At 35.2% G+C, this 17,737-nt stretch overlaps 1 protein-coding gene across 3 annotated transcripts in view; it reads right to left on the reverse strand.

Annotated features, from left to right (window-relative positions):
- Positions 1–1,245: 1,245 nt before the first annotated feature.
- The window catches only part of LOC144447513 (atrial natriuretic peptide receptor 1-like), a 273,931-nt gene continuing 257,439 nt past the window's right edge, over positions 1,246–17,737 (reverse strand). For 2 of the 3 annotated variants that reach the window (XM_078137559.1, XM_078137557.1), the window contains exons 11-21: positions 17,410–17,481; positions 16,528–16,699; positions 14,131–14,286; positions 11,677–11,848; positions 10,330–10,485; positions 9,230–9,353; positions 8,691–8,759; positions 7,457–7,634; positions 6,686–6,784; positions 5,747–5,838; positions 1,246–4,992 (exon numbers count right to left, since the gene is read on the reverse strand). In XM_078137559.1, the coding sequence (XP_077993685.1) occupies positions 4,849–4,992; positions 5,747–5,838; positions 6,686–6,784; positions 7,457–7,634; positions 8,691–8,759; positions 9,230–9,353; positions 10,330–10,485; positions 11,677–11,848; positions 14,131–14,286; positions 16,528–16,699; positions 17,410–17,481 (1,434 nt within the window). In that variant the 3' untranslated portion in view covers positions 1,246–4,848. The remainder of the gene's footprint in view (positions 4,993–5,746; positions 5,839–6,685; positions 6,785–7,456; positions 7,635–8,690; positions 8,760–9,229; positions 9,354–10,329; positions 10,486–11,676; positions 11,849–14,130; positions 14,287–16,527; positions 16,700–17,409; positions 17,482–17,737) is intronic. The other variant, XM_078137558.1, reaches the window with a different exon arrangement.

Raw genomic sequence — 17,737 nt, forward strand, 5'->3', positions numbered from 1 at the left:
CCTTTGAGCAAAATTTGTATACGTAATTTATAATATATTGACGTAATTCACTGAAAGCGAAAATTTGTAAACAATTCTTAAAATAGCATTTACATGCCAATTTGTTTATATATATGATAAAACAATGAATATCCAACTGGCGTAATTGACCAAATATAATTGAATACATTAAAGCCTATAAAACAGTGGAAATTCAAAGCGATAATATTGCACTGTGTAATTATTGAAAAGCTCCTCCACTCGATATTTTTGGTAGTGTAACAATTCATCACCTAGAAAGTCAAATGGCATTTAGCATGACATATTCATTTCCATATACAAAATGAGTCATATCAAATGACAAAATGAGTCGTTTTAGTTCCATATATGAGATAAATGTTATAATATAATTAAATATAATGTGGTTTATATATATATATTTCCTCATATAAATTTACATGTCAGTTATATATATATATTTATTTATTGGGAGCATTTGCTATTTTAAACCAGACGAATCAATTAGAATATCCTTTGGTAACAGATGTACACACAGTTGTCATATTATGAAAAGACACTTGTATACATGCATACAAATGACAATGTTTTTAGTCAAATTTTAGTCAAATAAATATTACCGCTATATCATTTAAATTGCTGTCGTTTTTTTAATTATATCTAGACATGACACTTTTGATGTACTGTCTTGGATGCTATGTACTGCCCTCTATGGCAACCAGATACCTGTGTTTTCACTTTGGGTGTTTGACGGAGCTGCACGTCGATCGGTCCGGTTAGGTCCCAGTATAATTAGTAGTGCTCGTTGTCAAGGCAATAAAAGGAATCACCACAATATTCAAGAGATGTATTGTTTCATAATCACAAAGGCTTGCTATCAAAAGACTTCACGAAAGCGTTACGAGATAGATTTTGAGTCAATAGTTCATTCACCCCTGTCCTTGTTTTAATTCTACGAGCCATTTGTGTTCCCCTTCACGTATATGAACGTGTGATTTGTACAATCATCAAATATCCAAATTTGTGAAAATGAAGTTTAGCAATCGAAACTACCCCCCCCCCCCATGTCAATGAATGTATCTTCCTAAGGTTAGTAGGAGTCACGTGGTCATTCTTATACGGTAGCTGGATTACATGTGACGTGGTATTTGTCACTTGAACTTGTATTGAATAAACATACTGAAGATAGAGAGACTCATCCATCAATACCTAACGGCAGACAAAACACGCAAGTGTCATATCAGGTCATCTTTATTGATCATAAACGCATCTGTATTTACACACAAACAAATTCATTCAAAATTAAGGTGGCCATGCCATATGGATGAGAATTGGATAATGATATTGGAATTTTAATTTATAAAATAATTTTATCATGGCTTCCTACTTGAAAAATCAACATGAAACAACATATTCCAAGTCCTTGTTTGTAACTCAATAAATGGGAAAAGACTTAAGTGTGTAAAATGTTTGTTACTGTACATACAATAACAAACTTTTTAAAATATATGTTTTTCGCTTTTTGGAATGTATTGAGTTACAAACACTGACTTGAGCTATGTTGTTTCGCATTGATTTTTCAAGTAGGAAGGTATGATATATTTGTTTTATAAATTAAAAAATCCAAAATAAAATGGCCACTTTAAGAATCTCAAATGATGAATGCCACTGATTAATTAGTTTATTTTTATGTGCTTTTTTATATTGAAAATTTACAATATGGACATTTTGCACCCAAACTGTTATATATGTTGAATTATCCAAATAATGGTCAAAAAAGAAAACACATTTCTAAATGGTTACACAGCATTGACCCTAACACTTTGACCCTAATTAGTATATTATGTCACGCATATATCTTACAATGAAATGATATTGATACAATCCAAATCAAAAAGGGTACATTTTATGTTCACAAACATTACACCGAGTATATTTGGCAATGGCTTTTAGCACGCTGTTACAATTCAGTCTTTATAATCAAAATATTTCATTCATTTGAATGTAAATAGTTTTTGATATATATCCATTTACACCTGATTACAAAACTCTGTATTTTCTACATTTTGAAGAAACGTTTACTTTTTTCTCAATGATCCCTTGTGAAAGTCTATCTCAAACTATGCTTTAGCATGCATGCAATGGTATATGCATCTACTACCTGTACACAAATTGAAGATCAGATTATTCTGACGGTGTGTAAAGACATGGACTGACACTGTTGTCGAAAGTAATCGTGGCTATATCTTGAGATTAAAACAGGTACCAACGTGTATGTCAAGTATAGAAATCCCCCTTGCACAGCTATCGTTCACTGACATACAATTCACTCGAGGAAATGATTCTGCTAGCTTGGGATCTGGAAAACTTCAAAACGAGCTGTATACAAACAGACTGAAAGATTCGACGTTGGTGGCACTGTTTCGAAATCCTACACTAAACACCGTAACGGGTGTACAGACCAATCTCTCAGTCTATTTACCAAGAGAAAAAAATTTATTAAAAAGGAAAACCCAACAAGTACCCTTATATACTAAAATACAAATATGGAGCCGTGCTTTAAAAACTATACTGTTAAATGAGTTCTTTTTTTCCGAAACTATTATTTCAAACGTAAAACGTTTCATCCACAGGTGTTTTTTTAAGCCTCTATGGTTTGTTTTTTATGGTCGAAAATTGTGACATCAATTACCAAATCAATTATCAATTACCGGTTAGTTCCTATTGTCCAGCAAACCAAACTATTATAAATTTTGAATGCTTAAAATTATCATACACAATGTGGTAAATAAACTTGTGGCTAAATGTTAAAATATAAGGACGGGTAAATTGATAGTGAGCAGTTTTTTTTATATATATTATATATTCAGCGCCATTAAACAAATAAGCAACCACAGTGTATGTAAGTGTAAAACCAAACCCAAAACTATGAAAAATAACCAACCTTTAATATAGATAACTTAATATCTGAAATATGAAATATAGTCTTGACCCTATCAATTTCTTATTCGTGTGTACCTTTCAGGATTGCCAAATTGCACTTCAAAATGGGACTTTTAGGGTCCCGGAATACTACAATGTCAGCCTATTCACTTACGCTTAAAATACTGCTTATGGTTTCGACGCATGAACGCCTACATGGCCATGGTCAGAATTGGTAAATCTTTACACCAAAATTACAAACTCAAGTACGGCCTGTTGGAGGCTAGTGTTCATTCTGTTTGACACAACCAGACAGAAACAAAAAAGAAACACAGTCTTGCTACATTTTGTCTGTATGAAGATATCAAATGCAGATATCAATTGAAAAACATTGGCGCCCGCATGTCTCCATCTAGTTGCAGTACGTTTACATGGTGTATTTCACTCAGACTATTAAATGAAGCACTAAATTGCGATTGTAATATAGAATGTGCAGTTTCCTAATTGGTCGCTGCATCGCTGGTTGTATCGAACAGAACCATAGGAGTGAACACTAACCTGCGGTGCAATATTATTCATTCTTATCGGCAATTACTAAATACTATTCAAACTTCGTATGTATGAAATAAATTCTTTTACGCGTGCTTCCAATAATCGAAAGTCATATTCAAAAGTCTACGGACTTCGCACAGAAATGATGCCAATCTCACAACGAACGCAACCATGTCATCATCCGGGTAGAAGCTTTCATCTTATTGAATTTAATTTGCATTTCAAAATTTTACAATGATCGCAGAATGTAACTAAACGTTGTAAATGAAAAAAAAGGTTTCGTTCGTCGGATAATTACCATGTCAAAAAGTTGAACTTGCATTTCCTTGTTAGATGTGACTGAATCTTTCTGAGCTTGAATCAGTGAAAGACAATTCTTCGGTATTTTAATCCGAATTAATCTAGGCAAGAAAACGCTAATATAAATGCTTCTTATGTCAATCAAATACTAAGAGTTCCGTATACATATGATATCATCACACTACCATATAAAGCCTGTAGACATAATTTGCTATTCGGCACGAGCAAATATATACGTTGCCGAGAATACTAAAAACAGAAGATTATAGTCATCCAACGAAGAGGGCGCTATACGTAGAAATGTTACTTTTTACTTTAGCAATTGTCAGCGAAATGAGGATGATACAGTTTCTTGCACGAATCACCGGACAATCTTGATTTCATAACATTCATGACCTTACGAATATTTTATCGTCCTCGGCTCTTATAATACGGAACGTTTTGCTGATGCCTTGTACTATATGCTATACACAAAAAATATTTCTGGAAGTTTCTAGAATATATACATCATGTTATATGAAATATTCTCCTTTTTAAACCCAAGTTTACATTACAATACATAAATGGAACACTTTCTCTGTTACAATGAAAATAAACAAAAAAGGCAGACAAACTAAAAGTTATATAATTCATCATTCTGGTTTGAATCATGACTATTAGGCAAGCTTCAAAATACAAGCATCTCTTCTCCTCCTGCAATATGGGAGAAGCTGAATACTGAATTGTTCTGATCATTTGCATATCTACTGATTGGACGTGTTTTAAGTTTTTTTTTGACATCATATAAGGATGAATTAATCAGGTTCACAATCACAATCATCAACTTAATTGGCGCCTGGTCTTTCATTATGTTTATCGAGGTCACCACCATGTCATTTTAAAACTGTGACTTTACACACATGCCGACCAACCTCAAATACACCGCTTTCCTCACATTGTGGTGAATCTGTACTATTGGTAAATCCACATACAATTCAATGTCACTGCGCAGTCTTCAACCAAGTGAGGCCCCACTGAAATAATACTTTATGCATTTGTGACGTCACAATCGACCTTTGACCTTTCTTCAATCTTTGCTCAGTGGTGATCAAAAAAATTCTTGGGTTTGGTATAGTGTAGGTGGCCATAATTAGCATGATTTGCTCGTGGAATATCTCCGTTGATCTTCTTTTCAACAACTTCTTCGCCATCTAGCCAATACGTTATTTGTTTTCCTTTGCCCTTTAGAAAACATGAAACAAATCAAAATATGTAACACCATATATATTTCTGAGCTTTTTGCAATTATATTCAAAACGTATAACCCAGCATGTGTGTTAAAGATAGGTTACTTTATATGAAAAAATATTACTGTCTATTCTATAAAAATAGACATTTCAAAGCGGAATTTCACAAATACGTTCATTTTATGCATATGGCGAAAATATGTTTGGTTCCGGTACCCGACCCTAAACTTTTTACGTATTCGAGAAAAAATAAAATAAAATCGCGAAAATTGTGAAGTCTCGCGAGAAATATTAGATGTGGAAACTGGCATCAACTTAAAAATACAATATAAAAGTGTTTTTCCAATCTGTAATGGCTGTACATCTGACGGGAAGAAACCAATAATAGACCATATGGAAAACAACGAAAAACATAGCCACCTGATAACCCCCCCCCCCCCCCACACACACACACACACACACACACACACACAAATCTACCTACTCCAGCTATTCTAAAATCGCCCCCTAATCGGAACAACACAATTTTATTTAGGCCATATCACCCCAATCGTTTGTTTTTTCCCAAATGGGGCATGCACGACCACCTGTAGATCTTGTTACGTTTCCGAGTTGAAATTTATTTTGGGTTGTTGATTAATTAACAATCCAAAATAAATACCCATTTCTCGTTCATATATGGTGATTATATTAATTGAATTAGTGGTGAATCATGGTGAAATAGTTTGTACAGTTTTAATAATGTTTACCTTCATTTCGACTTCCCCTCTCTTGGTAATGATAAACGTCTTGAAAGTGGACAAGATGCTGTTCGTTTGTTCGCTCATGTGGATTTTCAGGGCTGTAAATTAAAGCGTTTATTGAGTTAGCCAAAAGTTAGGCAGATACTGCGAATGACTTTTATAGTTGCATGGTACAGTTTCAAAATATAATATGTATCACAAGATATGGACCATCATTTACATGCATGTTCACTTTCTCTCTGCATGTCATGCTTTTACAATAGCAAAACACTGCCCCAATGGCCTTTTTATTACAACTGTTTATAAAAATTCAGTTTTCACCAGAACAATTGACTCAATGTGCAGTCTTTAATTACAAATAATAATACTCATCAGTCCATCCTATCTCGAGTACTGCACACATCATTATAGCAATCGTATCATTATACACTTGCTGACTTAGCGTGAGGGCACTAGTGAGCGTCTATTACCCGGAGGGTCATTATATAACAATAATTTCCATGAGCTTGAAAACAGAGAGAAATAGTTGCTACATAACAACACCAGGGGTAATATTATATGAATGACGTCTACTAATGCCGGAATAAGTCCAGGCAATAAGTGTTGTATAACATCCTCAGGAACAATGATAGTCTTTCCATAGTCAAACCAAATCCCAAATAAGACTTGGGCTACATGAATATTTCGAAAAGGAAAATTCGTGATACCACAGCAATTCGTTCATTTTTTAGTTACTGTAATATCAAAAAGGTTTTCACATGATCAAATGTAGGTATTAACATAGTATGGTCAGGGAATTGTATTCAGTTAGATGAAAAGCGATGAACTGGGTTTTTTTTTCTTTCAAATATCTCGCCTATTAGAATAGATGTGCACTAAAAGAAATTATAACAAAACAACCTCTGGAAATAGTCAAAACTTCTTTAAAGGGAATTATATTCTTACGCAAGCCATTGGACTCCATTCTCGAAGCAGTGTTCACAGTGTCACCGAACAAACAGTACCGAGGCATCTTGAGGCCGACAACTCCAGCACAGACCATACCTAGCAAAACATTTGAAAATGTTATTACATAAATATATTCATAGTTTGAATGTAAATTACACTGTGTAGATTATACAGAAAGTCATCAAATATATATAATATTACATGTTGTAGTCTGCTCAAGGATACTTATGGAGGTTTTTTAAAATTGCTACAGGATATGTTATAATTATGTGATTTTCAATTTTCATATCACAGCAGCATGTGCGGCCTCAGTTGGCTAATTTTCGTTTGTAGATTTGTATAAATTTCACTCCATAACTTAAATTTCAAAAGGCGGGAAAATGATAGTCTAGCTGCTAGACCTCGGATGTTCTTCCGATAGAATACGACACACGACCGAACATCACTATCGAGGATGGAACATCCGAGTTCGTGCAAGCCCTTACAGCGAACTTGGTTCGCTTATCGTATCGGAAGAAAGCCCGAACGTCTAGAAGCAAGACTAGGAAAATGACTGACCTAGCCTATGCTTTAAAGTGTATATGTATGTGTTGTTTATATATCAATATGAAATGCCGAAACAATGGTACAACTGACGATGGAATCAAAGTTTCGAAAAATACCATGATGTTATTTACGGTATGGAAGTAAATCACATTACGGAGCACAAACCAATTAATCTAATGACAACCTATAATACCTTGTGCATACATCTGTTTCAAATCTCACCTGAATGGATACCAATACGCAACTTGAGCTGTGCATCGGGTTTGTGTTTGATCCTGAAACCGTTTTCCACAGCATACAGCAAGGCAATGGCCATTCTTGCAATCTCCCTGGCATGGTAGTCTCCATTTCGTATGGGAAGACCCGACACCACCATATACGCGTCTCCAATTGTCTCCACCTTAGAGGCGAAAAGAACAATATGTATTTGTCTATGAAACAGAGCTCTGTAAGTAATTACACCGCAGGCACTGTCCGACCTAGTCACCAGAAGGAATGTCTCCGCAGTCTTCAAGACTTTACAGAAGTCTTTTATTTGCTTAAATATTCAACTACCAATAGCATGACAATAAGATCTTAAACCATACTTCGTCTTACGTAGCATTATTATATTCAACCACAGAAAAACTAATTAAAGAACTCGGAAGTGTATTTTGTCTAGTCAACGTTGAGGGCGTACAAGGATTACATGTACAAAATATTTATCGAGCATCACTATACGTATGCTTTTCATAATGTTTCTGGGTCAACTTTTCGTCTTCCCAGCGTAGATGAAATTCATATATTTGCAATTATTGCGTTGACATGCATTCAATGATCTAGCCTCTCAGGATGTACGCATAAAAACACTACATTTGGAAAGAATTTTTTTTCTTTTTACTAATGAACATGGCGGGTACTACAAAGACTTTTTCGGTTTGACGACATACCAATTTTTTCACGCCTATTAAAGAAATATGTTCTTGATATAATTGTTGGTGGATACACGAAAAGTAGTCATCCGATCTTCCTTGATATACACCTTCCGTTATTAGGAATGTTCGACGCGTCGCATTATTCATGAAACAAGTCTCTCCGTTGAAATGGATTCCCAGTTGCCCAGCCAGCATTGCATCGATTCCCAATAATGAGGCACAATCATGCAACACTGATAAATCACCATGGGATTTCTTAAAAATCTACACGGAGTCAAAAGTTCATTACCCCATAACCCCGTGTTCACGATATCATGCAGTAAAATCGATGCCTTCCTCACTGATAGGCCCTATCAGTCGACGAAATTCATCTCCTCGGATCGTTCCCACGAATGATTGACATGAATCGATTTGACTTCATCACAATTGCAATGCGTGCACTGCACTACAAGTATCCAAGCCGCGGTAATCAATAACTCAGCGGGACATCAAACATTTGGCGATAACGACCGTACGTAGTAGTAGTTTGATATTGTCCTTACCTTGTAAACGTTGAAATTATCGATGATTGCATCAAAGCAGGTATACAAGTCATTCAGCATGCTAACAACCTATAAGTCATCAAAAGATAGGACAATCGTTAATGTGGTAGCGCTCTTTTGAAATTGTCACTTGAATTCTATTAATTACATTTTCAAGGCTTTAATGTGGCTTTAGTTAGTTATATATATATATATATATATATATATATATATATATATATATATATATATATATATATATATATATATATATATATATAAGAAGCCTGTTTCAAATAGATATAACAGCTTCAAATCTTTGTCTGGTGATGTTTCCACGACTTGTGTTCAGACTACATCATCTCAATTGCTGTGTCTGTCTGTCTGTCTGTCTGTCTGTCTGTCTGTCTGTCTGTCTGTCTGAATGGATGGATGAATGAATGAATGAATGAATGAATGAATGAATGAATGAGAGAAGGAAGGAAGGAAGGAAGTTATGTTATAAAGGGGTGAAAAGGGATGAAGGACGAAGAAAGATATTTTTCTAGGCTAAACCTTACCTCCATTGGTGTACTCGAAGCAGACAGTGATGTGAACCCTACGATATCGCTGAAAAATATAGTGACACATTCGAACGCCTCGGCTTTCACTACCTCACCACGTTTTAATTTCTCTGCTACTGATCTGTGAAAAATATATTGTGATTTAAATACAAAAGCTATACACACAAATTCCACTCATAAACGTCAAAAAATTTAGAAATAAAACTATTGCAAGTAATTTGAAGATACTACAGCACAGGTTAGGGAGCTTTCAGTAATTACAATGGCGGAGGACCGGGGGGGGGGGGGGAATCAAGCCTGGTCTTTGGCATAAAATGTGACCTTCCCCCTAGCCCGATGTGCTAAAAGTTACCCTCCCTTATTTTCCTTTGTATAAAATATAACTCTCCCCTAGTTCAAATATTTCATTTTAATACCTCCTCCTCTGGGTTGAATCCCACAAGAGACAGGGAATTTTGTCTGTAATATGATCGCACCACATTTATAATTTTTAAAGTCACAACTGACAACCCCAGGACCAAGGTCAACATCATTCTCCACTCCACATCATTATCCCCAATATTATCCAACGCTGTTCCCCCTTTAATATTGTGAGACCCGCTCCTCTCCTCACACCGCAACTAACTGATAAGTTATGATATTATATTGCAGCGGCGGAATCATGCCAAAATCACAAAATAATGCAAAGTTGGATTTAAAAAAATGAGTCAATGTAAAATGTGACCCTCCCCTAATTTCCATTTTCTAAAATATGGCCGTCCCCCGAGGACCGACTTTTAAAACGTGAACCCCCACCCCCATTCCCCGGCCTTCCCCTTTGTAATTACTGTAGGCCTCTTTAAGGCAAAACACATAGACAACGGTGATAGGTAGTTTCAAAACGTACATATATTTGTTCACAACGGTCACATATGGTTCATGCACGTACACCTCAACGTCTCCGTTTATCATTTAAGCCGATTGACAGTTTAAATTCTGTTACTATGGAAACCGAGGAGGATCATTATGCCATTTACTTTTTGTGCTCGATGCCTGAATAAATATGAATATAATTATATTCTCATAAATTGTATACAGAGTAAAAAGGATGTTCTCACTTTGGTAAGACTTGGTATAGGAGTTCTTCGGCACGTCGCTTCTCTTCATAGAAAGCTTCTGTTCTTTCCTCCACTAAGCTTTCGAGATTATTTGCATACTGTTCCATACGCTGCAACAGGTTATCCAAAATATTTCCAGTTGCGCTCTCATTCGTTCTGCATATTGAAAAGAGTGATATTATATTGTGACAAATGTCATTCTAAAGTCACGTGACTTATCTACATTTATTTGCTATCGTCGTTAAAATTCAGTGGAATAAGACGGGATTGATTGAGTTAACGATTTCTTCTCCCTAACATCCGTCTCTGACAACTGACAAAGGTGATACTTCTACATTGTGCTATGAGGTTGCTTAAATGAGGTTGAATGTGCGGTCACGTTAAGAAAACTTCAGAGTCGCCACCCTACTGTGAGTGTGTAATTACATTAACGTCCTTTCAGCTGCTATAGCTTATATCTACATGTTATGCACCAATAGCTTCAGTTTGTGTCTATCTTAGTTTGCCCGCAGTAGTATCTCATTCTCCTACGCAAACGTTTTATTATGCGAGTACTGGATCTTTCACAGCGGTTGTTTGGGATAGTGTCCTTGACAAAACTTAAAATTTCCATTAAAGTAATTGTATTGACATTTTAGCTGACGACTTTTCCCAGTATCACAGATGATGTCAGATGTGTACCACCAAGAAGTACACATGAATGTTAAGATCAGGCTTGGTGTTCTGATGGTAATTCTAAGTATAAAAGGACGTTTGTGAGGCCGATAGTATGCAATAACGTAGCTCGGGGAGTGATTTCACTGAAAATCAAAGATCTTCATCGGATTATTTTTACAATCATCATTTCAAAAATTCAAGTTGTTCGGAATTCGGTGACCTTAGTTCTTTTCTTCTTCTTGATTGTAACCGAGAATGGTTTGCATTTTCATGTACAAGGTAACAGCAAAAGTTTCAGAGTTTAATTTCAAAGGAGTATATTTCGTTCGTTAAAGCAGAGTTTATGCTTTTCTGGGCGAGATTTATACTACGTATTTTAAAAGTCACTGGTAGTATTCTACTTTACTGAAGCTATGAAAGTGTTACTTGCAATTGACTGAACTCAAACCTGGTATTAAGATATAACATATCAACGATCCGATGACGTAATTTTTCATACGTATCACAAAATGTCGAGGAAACCATATAGGCAATGAACTGTTCTAGAAATGGCAGAAGTCAAGTGTAATGTCATAGAAGGCATACATCGACAATATTATACTTCTAATAGTTTAACCAAGTTTTATGTAAGTATTTTCACTTCGAGAGTAAAAGGTTTATAAACTCAGCTTGTGCCTCTTTAACACTAACCTGTTCAACTTTCTAAGGATTGATCGAAGACTGTTAAAGTCTGGTCTGTCGTTAGGGTCCTCTGCCCAACATTTCTCCATTACTGTAAACAGATTATCGGGGCAAGTCGCTCTATCGACACTGGGTCGGAAATAAGGCTTGTGGCTGGCTGCACGTACTTTTTGTACAATTTCTGTAAAATAGCGACAGTACATAAGACAAAAGTATTGTTAATATCTTTAATAATTATCAATTGCAGATAAATAATATACTGTTAGCAAAGGCATATCGACAGGAAGACTGATTCGTACGTACGTACATACATACATACATACATACATACATACATACATACATACATACATACATACATACATTCATACATGCATACATACATACAGTCTCTTTCATCTTACCGGATTATTCATCATGCATGTACATTTTTGAGAAAAAAAATACGTTTGCTGTTAATATTTTGACTTTAACCTCAGACTTGAGACGTCAGCGTTGGATTGAATTCCCTAATACACAACACAACACACTTCTGTTATTCTAGGAAAAACCCTTTCTTTTTACGTTTGACATGCCCATCATAGTAACACATGTTGCACGTATTCGTCAATTAGCGTAATTCTATATTTGAAATAATGATTTAGGAGTCGGGAAAAAAGAAGCAAACATTTTTGTCACATTAAAGTGACCGAGTGAAAACAACTCTGAACCAACGACCACACTTGGGAATATAAATAATATGTGAACAAGTCTGTAGGCACGTAGTGGTATGATATCAATACAGTCGTTATTACCTAAATTAGAAATTGTCACAAAGAGATTTGAACAACACGTGAGAAATTCTCGTCTGTTCTTTGACATAAACTGCAAAGGTATCCATCAGATAATGACCCATGTGGTATCTAATGTACTCATTAATTCCAAAATAACTGGCCACATTCTCCATATCACAAATCCGTCAATCAAAGTATTTCCTGCAGCGGTATAAACGGCCACGAACGATTGTCCAATTAGTGCCAGAAAACCGAATAAATCTTGATGTGCAATCTACAAAGATTGTTCAATTCAAGACGTTTGCTCCAGGTTGTGATTTAAGACAAGCAAAACGAAGTGTGTGGCAATCGTGCAGAGACTTTGCTTGGGCACTTTAATGACAGTTCTTACTAGTAAATTAATGCATCCGGTAGTACTTTGTTTTTGTATAATACTTGAAAAGACGTAGGGTATGATGAGATGAGATAACTGTTATGAGTGATGACGGGGGTGGCATGAATTTGTAATCATTGTATTTGAGTGCAGACATGACGCTGTTGTACATGTCGCCAAACACCTAATAGATCTAGAGAAATGAATATATTTTATTGCAACACTTTACATGGGTGTCAAGACAATAGGTACACTAGTATCGTATGTCTGGAGATGTCATTCAAGTTAAAGTTTTACAATAGTGTCCTTTATATCATTACCATGACCATTTACAATTTAAAGAAGGTATTTATTTTGAACACCAAATAGTGATCTGAAAATTGAAATATTGAACATAATACTCGCAATTGGAAATCAGACGAGTAGTAGTATTTTGAAGAATAGTGTAGTTACAATGTAGACACATTTTGCTAAACTTGCAGCTTTTCAGTTGTCCACTAAGGGAGCAAAAGCAAAAGTATTACTGACGAATTATTCTGGAATAACTACTGCAGGTAAGACTGAACAAGACTCGCGAGACAGAACTAGCTACTATTAATGCGTTACCCTAGTGTCACCTTTAATTACAATTCCACAGGGTGAATAATTGAATGAACGCAGGTGTTAAATTAAATTGAGGAATATCATATGACCCGTGTTTGAAAATTAATACCGTCAGTATAAAAAGTAAATGCTTATTTACATTCTATTCAGCTAAGGAATATTTGTAAGCCTTATTGTTGTGTCTATTGTGGCCTACATAAAAGGTAGTGAAAGCTGTCTAGATAACTCGATATTCTACTTTTTTTTAATGATTTGTGCAATTCGATTACATTTGCTCGAATATTGATGACTAGATTTAAATAATGTTGTAAATAACACTGAAGTGCTTCAAATTGATAAAACTCTCTCTCACTCACTTTGTCTCTCACGCTCACTGTCTCTCTCACGCTCTGTCTTTCTGTCCCTATGTCTGTCTGTCTGTCTGTCTGTCTGTCTGTCTGTCTGTCTGTCACACACACTCTCTCTCTCTCTCTCTCTCTCTCTCTCTCTCTCTCTCTCTCTCTCTCTCTCTCTCTCTCTCTCTCTCTCTCTCTCTCCCCTCACATACATTATAGATAGCCGTGCTCAATAGTATGATCATACCAATTATAATTACGTAATATTAACTCAAATTTGTTCATCTACCACGAACACACTGCAGGAGAAACATTCTCATACACAAAGCAAAACACTAAAATGCGCATGTGCCTTGTACGATTCGTCTAGTTAAATTACCTTCGGGAGACAAATCCATGTGTGATACGTAGAACGGACCACACCTATGAACGATTTCTTGAATAATGACACCAAAACTGTAGACATCGCCTTTCGGTGTACCACCAAGTGGTGAATGGTTCATACGAAGTATTTCTGGTGCCGTCCATAACAACCCTACATTTATTGAACAAAAAAAGAACATGTTAATCACAAAGTTAAGCGTTTCTTTGAGTGCGATACATGTTAAAGGAGCACAAACTGTGTATTTCATATCTGAACACTGGTGCTTACAATGTATTCCACTTCTTGAAGCAGACTCAACCATTACTTGTAATTGACTGAATTAAAACCTGGTATACATGTATGTTATCATTTAGAAACTATCCGATGACGTAATTTATTAGATGATTGTCTCACAAATGTCGTGGAAATCCCCACTGTGCAGTCAACTGTTGTAAAACCAACAGAAGAAGAAAACTGCAATTGTCGTACTGGGCATGCATTGACATTAACATTTCACTAGAACAGTTTAATCGAGGTTTGTGTCAGTATTTTCATTTGAACTACATGTAAACTCTAATAAACTCAGCTTGTGCTTCTTAAAGATTGGCCTTTTAAAGCTTGATATCCTCTATATAGGGTGTAATTGCATAGAGTTACAGAAACCAAGTCACTAAAGTGCAAGTGTTAAGATTAGAAAATAAGACATAAATTAAACAAATTATTACATTAATTAGACATAGATTAAATAACACATATATTAATGGGAAACGAATAGCGCAGAGAACTGTAATTTAAAAGAAAATGCTCTGTTTTTGTTATTGGTGTTTGTCTTCGAAGTGTTTGTAACCCCATATCGGTTATCAACCTCGTATCGGCCTTGAAACTGCGTCTGGGAAAAAGCCTTGTAGAATGGAAACAAGGTATTTCACGTTTTTAGTGGAAAAGATACATGATGGAGTGGGATATATATACAGCTTAAAGGAGTCGTGACTACGGAATTAAATTACCAGAAGCTATAAGTTAGCTATACCTGATAAAGCAAACAAACTAGAAACACCAGCCCCCATGGGTACAATTATTGCAATCTTGGATGACGAATTTGATTGAGAAAATACTGGAATTAAACTTGATTCACCCAAATGCTGTCACAATGCTAGTTAAAGATTATAAATTTGCGGTTTTGGGTTTTCGAGGCAAGATGTATATGTACGATCAATCAACATTGAACCAAAATGCCGTACTCCAATGTCATGACGTAAGGAGAGATTAAGAGTATTAAGAACGCTTCAATGATTTTGATAATAGTCCAGTGGTATTGGATCACCAAAACAACTCTTTACATTCTCAAAAGGAGTGCTGGGAAAGTAGCAACTGAACCAGAACTGAAACCGATGCTCAATCCGAAAGCGGTATCATTAATCAAGTCTACAGGCGAGTGCAATGCAATACTTATTAATACCAAGAGGAACAAATCATATCAATGCCCTCAGTTAAAAGACGCTACCTGGTAAACATCATAGGAAATGCAAGACGACAGCTGTAGTTGTCTACAAAAAATGATTTATGTAGATGTGGACTTCGTTATTGGTGGTCTTAAAATTCTTATATGACAATCGCAGAACAACTATCAGTAAGTTAAAACAGACAAAAACTAAATACTATTATTGCGATATTTGATATATATGTATATATATATATATATATATATATATATATATATATATATATATATATATATATATATATATATATATATATATATATATATATATATATATATATATATATATATATATGATACCATCTTGATGTAAGCTATTGCCTGTCAAGTTGATGTCATTGCACTCACATTAGGGTTGTGTCTCTGATAGTAAGTTTTCCTCGTGGGGATGCACATTCAACCTCGTTCAGTGTTTACACTATCTTGAATACAAGGTGATTATATTCAAGTGGTCATATGGATGGGATTTATTTTGGATTTTTAATTTATACAACAATTTCATCCTGGCTTGAAAAATCAATGTGAAACAACATATGCCAAGTCCTTGTTTGTAAGTCAACAAATTGCAAGAGATTAATAAATGTGTAAAATGTCTGTAAATGTACGCACAACTAATAAACTTTTTACACATTTATTTTACCTTTTTGCACTGTATTGAGTTACAGACATGGACTTGGTCTGTATTGTTTCACATTGATTTTTCAAGTAGGACCCCATGATAAACTTGTTTTATAAATTAAAAATCCCAAATAAATACACAGTCGGCATCCATATGGCCAGTTTCACATAACCAAGACTTTGCTATCACCCACCTACGTAATCACCACATACAACACAGTTTTAGTTTCTGTCTATCTTACTTTGACGATAAGGTATGTTTTCCATAGTAATTCTATCCACTACACACTTACTTTGGTAGTATTGGTGAGTACCATATTCTTCATCAATGTCATCACTTTCTTGTTTGAAAAAATTCAACCCATAATCAGTAACCTTAAGAACAAATCGGCTATCCACCACACAATTTGACGATTTTAAGTTGCCATGGGACCCGATGACACTGGTATGTAAATAATACATTCCCTGTGATAAAATATAACGATTTAGTGTTAGCACTATTCAGGTAATTGTCTTACGAGTTCATTTCTGTACAAGTGCTTTAAAATGTATAAAAGATGACGGCTCCCTTTCCTCTAAATTGGCGATGAAATTGCATACATATGTATTTGCTACTTAAGTGTTCGTATATTGCATTACAAAAATGTGACATGATACGCATACTCAAATCACATGCTATGCCAAACAGCGCGAGAAATTAGCTATGTATAAACTTCATTCTAATTCTCGCTTACATCTGTTCGAAACACTGTTGAGAAGAAATACAGTATAATTACGTCACCGAACATTTCAAGTTAAAGTGGTCATCATTAACCTGTGCAGTATGACAGCAGTGAAGTTATTAACTCGTTCATATACTGTGTAATACCTAATTTCTATGTAATCACAAGCAAACCAATCAAAGACACACAGGACATCTATAGAAATTACCATACAAGTTGAGATCAACATTTTATTATTATGCAAATTAACTCATTTATATGCAAGTATCAAGCAGTTTTTACGGACCAAACATGCTTCTTGGAATCTGAATACTGCCGTGTTCCGCAAGAAAACAAAATATTTGAAAGCCTAATCAGACAGTAAAGAGTCAGCTCCTACCGAATAACATCATGAATGCAGAGAAAGGTATGTGTCTGTAATAAGAAAAAAGTAATGAAAAAGAAGCAACTCACCTTCACAATATCAGACATCAAAGAGTATCTGAACATCCAATCCAGCTTAATAGAGTCATTTTCAAGGATATCCTACAATAGGGAGAGATAAAATGAACTTCAGAGAATCATGTATTGAAAAGTAGCTGGTAGTCATTTATGTACATATTCAAAATAGACCGAAGGTACTATATTTTTTTATAACTCAGACATAACAAAATCACAGCAGTTTACGAAAGGTAAATATTTCAATGCCGATTCTCGTAAAGGAAGTTAATAGTTTAGCGACTAAGGAAATCTTTTAACCTATCCTTCACTGTAATAGTAACTTGGTACACACGACATGCAT

Source organism: Glandiceps talaboti, chromosome 16, assembly GCF_964340395.1.
Source record: "Glandiceps talaboti chromosome 16, keGlaTala1.1, whole genome shotgun sequence".
NCBI classification, from domain to species: domain Eukaryota; kingdom Metazoa; phylum Hemichordata; class Enteropneusta; family Spengelidae; genus Glandiceps; species Glandiceps talaboti.